The sequence below is a fragment of the Lolium perenne genome, chromosome 4 (assembly GCF_019359855.2).
Source record: "Lolium perenne isolate Kyuss_39 chromosome 4, Kyuss_2.0, whole genome shotgun sequence".
Taxonomy (NCBI): domain Eukaryota; kingdom Viridiplantae; phylum Streptophyta; class Magnoliopsida; order Poales; family Poaceae; genus Lolium; species Lolium perenne.
Genome location: NC_067247.2, coordinates 347,257,694 through 347,268,784, shown reverse-complemented (window position 1 = coordinate 347,268,784; position 11,091 = coordinate 347,257,694). Strand labels below are relative to the sequence as shown.

The 11,091-nt window shown below is 49.8% G+C and overlaps 2 protein-coding genes across 2 annotated transcripts; one reads left to right on the top strand and one right to left on the bottom strand.

Moving 5' to 3' along the window:
• Window positions 1-739: 739 nt before the first annotated feature.
• LOC127297029 (protein DETOXIFICATION 27) lies at window positions 740-6,847 on the top strand. The gene is made up of 8 exons (XM_051327282.2): window positions 740-1,171; window positions 4,453-4,994; window positions 5,279-5,365; window positions 5,499-5,555; window positions 5,655-5,893; window positions 6,003-6,121; window positions 6,247-6,333; window positions 6,430-6,847. The coding sequence occupies exons 1-8, from the start codon at window positions 827-829 to the stop codon at window positions 6,475-6,477; spliced, it is 1,524 nt and encodes a 507-aa protein (XP_051183242.1). The 5' UTR covers window positions 740-826; the 3' UTR covers window positions 6,478-6,847.
• Window positions 6,848-9,116: 2,269 nt separating this feature from the next.
• On the bottom strand, window positions 9,117-10,498 carry LOC127297030 (E3 ubiquitin-protein ligase Os03g0188200). Its single transcript, XM_051327283.1, has one exon. It carries the CDS (start codon window positions 10,413-10,415, stop codon window positions 9,333-9,335), a length of 1,083 nt encoding a protein of 360 aa, XP_051183243.1. The 5' UTR covers window positions 10,416-10,498; the 3' UTR covers window positions 9,117-9,332.
• Between the last annotated feature and the right edge of the window lie 593 nt (window positions 10,499-11,091).

The window sequence follows — 11,091 nt, the reverse complement described above, 5'->3', positions numbered from 1 at the left end:
AGAGTATCCTACATAATTTGAGATTAGCTAGCTAACATTACTTAGGAAATGGTAGGAAATGTTGACTCAAGTGTGTCAGGATTATTCTCAAGTGAATATCCATCTCAAGTCATAAAAAGATTTGGTTTACTAAGACAACTTCCTATAGACACTACCAATCCTATAGGTCTCCTTTAAAGGGTTTTAATCCTAAGGTCAAAGCATTTGCTCTGATACCAACTGTGGTGACCCGGCATACCACTGCATGGTGTAGTATGCAAGTCTGATATAACACCAATGAAACACAGTTCCACGGGTATTATATCGCTCAGAGTGGTACAACAGAAACATATGGTGCTGGTTTGGTCGAGTGTGGAATTGCATCAAGAAGGAATTCCCAGAGAGTAGACGAAGCAGAGAGGCGAGTGTGGCGCCGCCCGATTTCGGCGTCTCCCGGAACACGGGATTGACTGATGATGACGACCGAGGTTAGCGAGTGAGTATTGTGCCTGCAACCGGGTCCCGCCGCCGTAACCGAGTGCCAGATCGAGCAGTGGGCCGAGCACAATCATGGCCGGGTTCCGACCGCGGGCCGTTCACGCACTCATCATCATGCCGTCAAAACTAAAGCTCGAGTATATTTTTTCCGTCCCCGTTTGGACTGGCCAAAACAACCACGCAATAGCCACGTGCCAAACTACCTCCTCCGCTGCTATTAAAGGCGGTCGCCCACCTCCTCCCTTCTCCCAAACCAAATCGGCAACACAACTCATCAGAAACCTCCAACACCCAGGGCCCAACAACAACAAGAAGAGAGACAGAGGCTTCCATCGGTCCTTGCTCCGCCATGGCCGACCGGGATGCTGCATCACGGCGAGGGGCCGACGACGAGGAGCGCCGCGCGGGCCTCCTCAACGGCGACGCGAAGAAGGCGGACTGGCAGGTGCTGTCCGCCGCCGCCGCCGCCGCCGGAGAGGAGGATGACGAGTCTGATAACAGCAAGTTCGGGCGGAGGGTGTGGGCGGAGTCGAAGAAGCTGTGGGCGATCGTGGCGCCGGCCATCTTCAGCCGCGTCGTCACCTTCAGCATGAACGTCATCACGCAGGCCTTCGCGGGACACATCGGCGACCTCGAGCTGGCCGCCATCTCCATCGCAAACACCGTCGTCGTCGGCTTCAACTTCGGCCTCATGGTACGTCCGATCCCCACGTTTTCATCCCCTGCTTAACTTCCATCCGTCCTTCGTTGGTTCGTTCGTCTCGTCGTTCCGTTCCGTTACGGCCGGACGGACGGTCTTCCCGATATGGTTAGTATTCCCGTTGCTCCACCGCAGCAAATCCACGTACGTACGGAACCTCAAATGTTTCCAGCGAAACATGCCCCCCAAAACAGCTGCCTATAATTTGCGACCCACAAGAATTAGCTTGGCCTGAGCTGGCTGCCGTTCGATCACTTGCCTAGTTCACGTTGCTCTGTTGAGCTGAGCTGAGCCAGCCCCCACTCGACCCCGTCGAGCACAGCGTACGGCAGAACGCCCCCCAAATGTTCAAGATTGCGTTTGCCTTGTTTTGAAAGACAAAAAGTTCAAGATTGTCAAACTTTGGAGTGCTGGCTCACATCAGTGTTATATTGATTACATGCATTGTCAGATTTATTGTCTAGAAAGCTCGGTTGATTTTTACCAGCCGCTAACTTTCGTCGGGACGGAAACGGATACCCATCACACGAAAATAATTTGGCTGCTTTTGGAATGTTGCGGCTGGCCATACTCGCAAGTTCTGGATAGCTCTAAACCGGGGGACGAGTGATCAAGAGCCTACCGCGTCGACTCCAATACAAGCTGCCCAGGTGCATCGGCATCTTTTCCTATAGGCTGCCCGTTTCTTATATTTGGAGTGTTTTAGTGGTGATTTTGGTTTCATCACCTCAAAAGGTCGTTATTAAAAGGAATGTGACTTCAAAAAAAATATGCAAGCTGCATCCAATTTTTTTATACATAAAACAGATGGTCATAGTTTTCAATAGAAAGTGCAACCATATATACTTTATTATTTGTTTTCGAAAATATAACTTTTATTACCCTGGCGCGGGTCCCTCTTTTGTATTCTATCCTCCCAGGGATCTTTTCTTGATTAAAAGTGCTACCTTGACGATATGATGAAGTATACATGAAATTAAAAAACAAAAACAAAAAAGTGCTTGATTTTGGGCCCCAAGTATTTTTTTGTTTGTTTGTTTTTGAACTGGAGCCCCAAGGATGTTTGATTTGCCTCGTTTGGCTGGGTTGAAGTTTCGGAATAATTGCCATGTTCAAGATTGCCAAACTTGGGAGTAGCTTGGTTCCTGCCATACTGACCGTTATCTTTGCCATATTTGTGGTCTCGAGTTAATGGGTACATTTTTATGAGTAGACAAAAAAGATAATGCTCTCTTAACTTTGGAAAAAAAATCCCCATCACAGAAAAACAATGTGGCCTAGTTTTTTTTGTATATACGTAACAATAACATTTCGCTCAGAATTTGCAATGATATATTTTACTACTACTTGTTATAGGATAATGTTTACAATAACTTTAAGAAAATTGTAGTGAAGATACTCGTCTAATATGTGGTGATTGGGACAAGGTTGAAAATTGCAATTCCGAAAATATTTCGAACCCCACCAATATATCAAAACTTTGAAATTTACACCGTCTATATTTTTTCATAACAAATGTGTTTCCAAATTGAAATTTCATTTGAACTCGATTTAAATCTAGTGCAGGAAAACGAGGAAAAAATATTTCAGAACCCACCACAATTACATAAATTTCATTAAAATTTCTTTGAGATTTAGTACCCCACCTGGACTCTAGTAGAGAAATATTAGAAGCCGAATGGTGCCCCTTCTCCGGTCTAACTTAAAAGGTACTATCACATATTATGATACTATACCATAATCTAACCCACTGTGAGAGGTCTAAGGTTAAATTATGGTTAGTTACCATATTCCCTCTCCGGGCTACCGGAGTTTCAGCTGCCCACTTGTTGTTACTGTTGACAAAACAAAATAGGTCTTACTTTTGGGGAGAAGTTTATACATTTTTAGCCTGATGAAGAGGCACTTTACCGGTATTCACGGGCTGCAGTCTATGATTTCCCTTCTGGCTATGCGGAATTCCGCTTAGTTTCCACTTATAGGGTGTACTCTGATTGTAATGTCAAAAAAAATGGACTGTGTGCATCATGGCACTGAATGTCCCTATCAACTATATGCAGAAACCAATTCTGCTTACACAACCTTCCCCTTCCTCGATCCAACGTGGTACTCTACTACTATGTGAGAAGGCACCAGAAGGATCATGTCTCCCAATCAGGCAATCAGCACTTCTCCAATATATGAACCAGGGTGATTGATTCTCTTCGTGGATAAATATATGGAAGGTTGGATGCGATTTATGTTTCCCTCCGGGGTCCCGGTTGGGAACTACTACACTTCTAGTGCATCCTGTTTACAGTGTAAGAAATTACTGGCATGCATATCATGACTGTGCTGTGTCTACAGTCCACACACTTGAGGAAATGCCTGTCCCAACTGAAGGAGATAGTTGTATACGCAGAAAGCACATCTGCTTACACAACTTTCTCCTTCCATCGTCGATCGATGTCAGAAGGCACCAGATCAGAATTCCAGAAGGATCAGCTATATTAATCTGAAAGGTACCGGGAGGGATCAGGTCTCCAAATCAGCATATCACCAATATAGGGACCAGGGTGATCGATTGTCTTCGTGGAGAAATATATGTATGGTTGGATCAGATTTACTATGATAACCATCCAGTGCTCTGGTTGCCGACCATACACTTCTAGTGCATTCTCTTTATAGTGTAAGAAATTGATTGGCATGCATATGCAGAAAGCATATCTGCTTACACAACTTTCTTCTTCCATCATGGTAATCTAATGTGGCAACTGAGAAGGCACCATACCAGAAGTCCAGAAGGATCAGCTATGTTAATCTGAAAGTTGCTCTGCACTGCTAGCTAGCCTTTTCTTTCCGTCTTGTGGTGCTCCGGATGGAATCAATTCCACCGCCTTTTGTCGAGTTTGATTCATCTGGTGTGCGGACAGTAATCAACGAGACGTTTCCATTAGACTGCCGGCCTGTGGATGTAGTAGCAGTCGCATTATATATACCTGAACTACGACTCTACGAGGTGCATATATTCCTGAACTACTACTCTACGAGGTGCATATATCCCTGCACGTGCATATATTCGACAGGTAAAAATGAAATCACCTTTCTTTAACTACGAGGTGAACCTGAATACATGATGATTTACTGTCGACACTGAGGAAGTACATGGCCCTGGTCATCTCCACGTCTGAAAATACAGACGAGATTGATTACTATCGCTATCAGTATCTTATCATCGCCAAACCAAATATTGACACTGCTTGTATCTAACTGTGGATTAACTGCTGGTGTTGCAGCTTGGCATGGCGAGCGCGCTGGAGACGCTGTGCGGTCAGGCGTTCGGCGCGAAGAAGTACCACATGATGGGCGTGTACATGCAGCGTTCGTGGATCGTGCTGTTCGGGTGTGCCGTCCTCCTCCTCCCCATGTACCTCTACGCGGAGGACGTGCTCCTGCTGACGGGGCAGTCCCCGGAGCTGTCGGCCATGGCGGGGAAGGTCTCGGTGTGGTTCATTCCGCTGCACTTCTCCTTCGCCTTCATGTTCCCGCTGCAGCGGTTCCTGCAGTGCCAGATGAAGAACTTCATCAACGCCGCCGTCTCCGGGATCGCGCTGTGCGTGCACCTCTTCGTCAGCTGGCTCTTCATCACAAAGCTCGGGTACGGGCTCGTCGGCATCGCCCTCACGCTCAACTTCTCATGGTGGGCCACCGGCGCCATGCTCTTCGCCTACGTTGCCTGCGGCGGCTGCCCCGAGACGTGGCACGGCTTCTCCTTCGAGGCGCTGGCCGACATCTGGGACTTCGTCAAGCTCTCCACCGCGTCAGGGGTCATGCTATGGTAATTCGTGATACTCTGCGTGTGCTCCATTTTACCATTGCACGTCTTAGTTAATTATAGAGTGCGCCTAGCCGCCTAGGACATCCGACTGCATGGGCCATATGTAAACCTGACTAACATCTGCGATGCGCCTGTGTTTTTGCTGATTGATTCCCGGCAATCGGGCGTCAGACCCAATGCGCATAGATAAGCATAATTTCCAGATGACGACGGTCGATAAATTAACGTTCCAATGTTTCATCTCTATATCCACTGACACCAAGTTTTTTTTTTGTGTGTACCAGCCTCGAGAACTGGTACTACAGAATACTCGTCCTTCTGACCGGGAACCTGAAGAACGCGGCTATCGCGGTGGATGCGCTCTCCATCTGGTAAGCGGTGATCTACTTTTCATCCATGAAGATAACTAGCTAATTGTAATTACCAGAGGAATGTTGTTAATTTGATCGAAGGTCATTCTGACGATGCAAATGTTTTCTTTTTTTCTTTCTTGGGCGTGGACAGCATGACGATTAACGGATGGGAGATGATGATTCCATTGGCGTTCTTCGCGGGCACTGGGTACGCACGCACTACTTTCTTGTTGGTCTTGATCTCCTGGGCAGTTTGACGCAGATTGCAGGATACTAATCTTAGCATATATCGGCCGTGAATTTGCAGAGTTCGGGTGGCGAACGAGCTGGGCGCCGGGAACGGGAAGGGCGCGAGGTTCGCGACGATCGTGGCGACGCTGACCTCGCTGGTGATCGGGCTATTCTTCTGGGTGCTGGTCATGGGCCTCCACGACAAGTTCGCGCTTATCTTCACCTCCAGCGCCGTCGTGCTGGACGCCGTCAACAACCTCGCCATCCTGCTCGCCTTCACCATCCTCCTCAACAGCATCCAGCCCGTGCTCTCAGGTACGAAAGCCCAGCTAGATTGCTTTTGCTATCTAGGCCCGGTAGCACAGTGTTTTCTGACGTATGGGCTTTCTAAATTACTAAAACTGATGTACTTTGTGAAATGCAGGTGTGGCTGTTGGGTCTGGGTGGCAGTCCATGGTGGCCTACGTCAACATCGGCAGCTACTACATCATCGGCCTCCCCTTGGGCATCCTACTCGGCTGGTTCTTCAACCTTGGCGTCCTGGTACGAGCTGCCTACATCTCTTTTTTTTTTAGACCCGGCCTACATCTATCTTCAACCTTGGCGTCTTGAACTGTCGTCAAGTCTCTTTTTGTTGCTGCGCTAACTGTTTGTTTCTTTTTTTGCAGGGGATCTGGGCAGGCATGATCGGCGGAACCGCTGTCCAGACCCTGATTCTGGCCATCATAACCATACGGTGCGACTGGGAGAAGGAGGTGAGCGAGCCCATCCAGTTTTTTGCGAATATTTGCATCACGATTGGGTGTTAGTACGAACTAGCGCTGATATGTTTTTTCTTGCGCCATTGGCAGGCCTTGGTCGCAAGCACGCGCATGGACAAGTGGTCGGAGGTGCGCTGATGGAAAAAAGCAAATATCGGCCGGGGCATCTGGTAAAGCATACGTGAGGCCGGAGGGATGGTTTCTCTCTGGATTTTGCCATTCGGATCGAAGGGCAAGAGGGATATGATGCTCGCTCTTCAGACACGGATGCATGGGAGAGTGGCTTCAAGCGGTTAGGCTCGCACGCGGTGGTGATGGCGGTGGCTTTGTTTGTTTGTTTGTGTGCAAGTAATTTGTACACCGATTTTGATCTTCGTATGTCTTTAGACGTTTACTTATTGCTCGTATCTATTTGTACGACTAATTGGACTGAAGGCGATTCTTTCTCTTCTTTCTGGATGTTGTGTTTGCTCGTGTTTCGAAGAAAGGAAAAATGTTTGGACTTCAATTTGAATGGAGCGAACCGAAATATCTAGCAACAGAATTCGGTAGCTGCAAGCTACCGCTGCCATCCTATACATCATTCCGATTTCCGATGGATAGCGTCTAACATGAGTTGACCTTTGGAAAAGAACAAATAACGGGAGCACGTTAAATGAGATGACCTCTGGCATTTCGAATGGAATATTATCTTTCTTTTTCGAAGGGCCGGTGGCTGAATTTTACTAAGAAGAAAAGAGGAAGTTGTACAAGTAGTACAAAAAAAAAGTCTACGTGGGTTTGAGATTAGCCCGCAGAAAGCAGGCAGCCAAAAAAAAATGAGAAAACAGTCTCGACACAAAGAGCCTAGGACCCACTTTTTTTTTGAGAGCAACAACATATTTCCTTAACCGAAAACTAAGTTACATGAAATAACACATGTGGAAACTAAAAGACAAACCGGAATAAAATGATTATCCTGAATTTGCAGATAAAATCCTAATAGATCGAGAAATACAAAACAATCCCTAGCGTTTCCTGCAACCACCGTAGTCAGCGGCCGCCATCCAATTCCAACACCGCCGAGACGAACGCAAGAAGAGACGCCGAGCCTCCACCGTTGCAAGATCCAAAAAAAGCACCATCGCCAACTAGGCTTTGTGAGTCGATGAACAGGCTTGCTGCAAGCAGCGAGGCACATGTCATTGTGGCAAGTCGACCAGCGGACGTCCCCGTGCTGTCTTGGACCAAGATACGCCACCTCCCATCGACGAAGTCGGAGAAGAACGGCATATCCACCACCTTCGGACCAACATCTTCGCTCCAGAAGAACCACCTCGCCCCGGCCCCCAACGCCGTCATGGAGAACGACAAACGACAGTGACACGTCGAGAAACAAATCTCGCCAGATCTGAAGAACGGCGAGAAGACCAAGATGTCCACCTGAAAGATCGACAAGCACACGTTGCCAACAACTCCGATACGCCGCCGTGAAGGTCGTCGCGGTGTGGGAGTGGAGTTGAGGCAGATTTATTGCCGGGCACCGCTCCCACACCCCAACGACGCACCATAACAGACAAGCCCTAACTACAAAACGGAGGAGGAACGAGGACCCACTTAATGAACTATGATGCACCCTCGTAGCGCATCTTCGAAGAAACTAGCGCATCCCGGACTCAGTTAATGAGCTATAATGCACCCTGCAACCCTCCAGGTTTGGATTTCCTCGATGATCATCTCAAACACTCGATCTACTGTGTTGTATTCTTGATGGAAAATCCTGACGTTCCTCTCTTTCCAGATCCTCCAACGAATCAGTATGGCCATGGTGTCAAAATCATGAAGGTATCGGGTTTTGATGCTCTCATCCTTGTTGTTAGACACTAGTCATTTGTTCCATTGAAAGTATCGCTTGGGACTGGGAAGTCTGCCTTCGACCAATGGCGAAATAAGTTGGCACACTTGCTGCGTGAAATGGCGAATGGAATATTATCCAAGGAAGGACGTTCACCATTGGCAAATAATAATAAAAGTTTGCCATGAGAAGTAATGAATTGCTTGCCATTATGAAACGAGGTAAATCGGCTAACTGTTGGGGGGGGGGGGGGGGGGGGGGGGAGGGAGGGGAGGGGGCATCGGTTCGGGGAAGCGTAAAATATGTTTGGCACCGCTTATCAACCCCGAACCTAGGGAGTGCCGGGACATGCCCCTATGGCTTCAGGGGGGGACCCATGTTGGGCCCAGTGGGAGCCTAGGCTTCAAGTAATTTTTTTGTTTTACAGTGTTGAAGCTTACTATTTTACTAATTGGACCCCCACTTAGCCAAGGAATAAGTCCCCCTCCCCCACTCACTAAGCCCTCACTAGAATTTTGAGCTGGGTCCGCCACCGGCTTCAGGGTAAGTTCACGTGAACGTCTGCCTACCCGTCAGCAGTGGGTTTTAAACTTTCAATGGTCCACATGGGCTAGTCAGGCTAAATTTAATGTTGTCACCCACCCGTCACATCGATTTCACATGCGGGCCCTGCAAATTCCCACACGTCGTTAGTGCAGCTTTCTCACGCATCATTGGTGATGCTGGCTCCCCCTCACGTACTGCGTTCCTCGCCCTTTATCTACCCCTCCTACGTTGACTCTACCATCTCACTTCCCGACGCCTCATTTTCACTCTTCCATGCATCCTCTAGTTGCGACAGCTGTGGCTAGGGTTTTGCTAGGGGAATGGTTCCTTGGAGGCGACATGGGGGCATTTTCCCATGGCTCTACAAAGATGATAAATTTATGAGCGCATAACAAACTGGCAGAATTAATTCGAGACCCTGTAATTCATATCCCAAAACAATCTGCTCCATGTGCACAAATCCATGGCGATCGCAAGCAAGGGTTTGCGGGGTACAACAATGTGTTCAGGTCTAAATTTTCCTATTTTGCAGGTAAAATGTTTGCGCCATATTTTATACCGATGCACAGTGCATAAGGAACTCAGACGAAGATTACACGCAAGAACGAAGAGGTCAAACCCGGTTTAACGCGTCAACGTCGGAGCTGTCTTTCTTCTCGTCCCCACCGGATCCCGATCCGCTCGGCGCTCCGGTCACCGGATAAATCCGTTTGTTGCCGCCGCCGCCGCTTTGTTCCTCCCCGGCATCGGAGTCCGCCCGACGCTGTCGCTGCCATGACATGGACCGCAAGAAGGACGTCAGCCACCCCGGCGTCCTCTGATCCACGGTGTCCGGGTACTCCGCGGCGAGGCTGGCTGCCCGCCTGTGCCTCCGGACGGCGGCGAGCTCCTTCATGACGTGCTCCGGCAGCCTGAGAGTGTGCCGGTCGGGCGCGTCCATGGCCGACTGCGTCCTCCGGTAGTGGTTGTACTCGGCGCCCGTGAACTCGTGCCTCCATACCGTGCTGAAGCTGCTGAGAGATTCAGCGGTGAAAGAAACCACCGAGGACTCCTCGTCGGCCTCCTGTGGCTCCTCCTCCTGCACGGCCATCTCCTGCCGCCCCGTCAGCGTCAGGTCGGCGCTCCCGGCGGCGGCGGGCTCGGTGAGATCGGCGCGGCATAGCGGGCAGGTGACGGCGCCGGCGAGCCACGGGTCGATGCAGTCCGGGTGGAAGACGTGGCAGCACGCCGGGAGGACGCGGAGCTCGTCGGCGTCCGCGAACTCGGCGAGGCAGACGGCGCACTCCAGCGGGCCCGACTTGGTCGTCGCCATGCGGGCCTTCACGTCGCCGTAGACGGCCGTGGGGAAGGCCTCCACGACCTCCCGGTCGAGGCCGTTCGGGCGGCACTGGTCGGCGCGGACGCCGGCGGCGGCGGCGATGTCACCGACGGACTGGTCAGGTGCGGCGCGGCGGGACGGTCGGCGCGGGAGAGGGTGTGCGCGGGCGCAGCGGTTGATGTAGAGGGAGAAGACGGTGAGGAGGCACAGCGCGGCGATGAGGACGACGAGTATGATGGCGGTGGTCGGCGTGAACCCGCCGGCGGTTCTGGAGCGGTGGCTGCTCGTGCCGTTGTTGCTCTGTTGAGCCAGAGATGGCTGCGCGGCCGATAAGAGCAGAAGCGGAAGGAGGAGCAGCGCGATCTGGCCGCGATCCATCTCCGGGCAGGGGTGTGAACGGCTGTCGGCCGGGCAGACTTGCCGCGTCGTCGGAGAGGGAGAAAAGGAGGAAGGTTTTGAAGGAAAAGTGTAACGTATGAACAAGATAGGGATGTGCGACTGCGTTGTGGGCAGTGCGTGCGTGGCGACTAGCGAATGTTGGAGGGGTGGAGGAACAGGGGGCGGTGGCCAGGACTGGGATTCTGATTGGCAGCTGACATGTTCGTCAGCGCGACCATTATTGATTTCTTTTATTTGTAGACTTTTACTGATCTCCGCCCCGAATTATTTTGAACATGAAATGTATTTGCTTTGGTCTTTTTAGATCGTCCACGGATAGATTTTCCGGGTGGTATGTTGGTGGCGAGGGCAAACCCAGCGGCTAGATTCATTTGGTCCACGCTAGCAAGTGTTGTCTCCATTTTACCTAATTGTCCAACACATGAAAAAAGTTAACACTAATAACTAAATTTAATAGCTAATAAATTGTCATTAATTATGGAATTATATAGTTCACGCATATGCAATCCATTAGATACACTCATGTACACAATGTATATTGCCATATTTAAAATGGCCGAGGTTTTACCATGTCTTCGACATAGATGCCGCTCACGGCCGCCGTAGCACATGCTTGTTTGCACCGCAAAAATTGTTACACTCCACTTGGATGAAT

Coding starts and splice junctions, on each gene's coding strand:
- LOC127297029 (XM_051327282.2), top strand. CDS start 827: ATGGCCGACCGGGATGCTGCATCACGGCGAGGGGCCGACGACGAGGAG. Junction 1,172..4,452: donor GCTTCAACTTCGGCCTCATG/GTACGTCCGATC, acceptor CTGGTGTTGCAG/CTTGGCATGGCGAGCGCGCT. Junction 6,122..6,246: donor TCTTCAACCTTGGCGTCCTG/GTACGAGCTGCC, acceptor CTTTTTTTGCAG/GGGATCTGGGCAGGCATGAT.
- LOC127297030 (XM_051327283.1), bottom strand. CDS start 10,415: ATGGATCGCGGCCAGATCGCGCTGCTCCTCCTTCCGCTTCTGCTCTTA.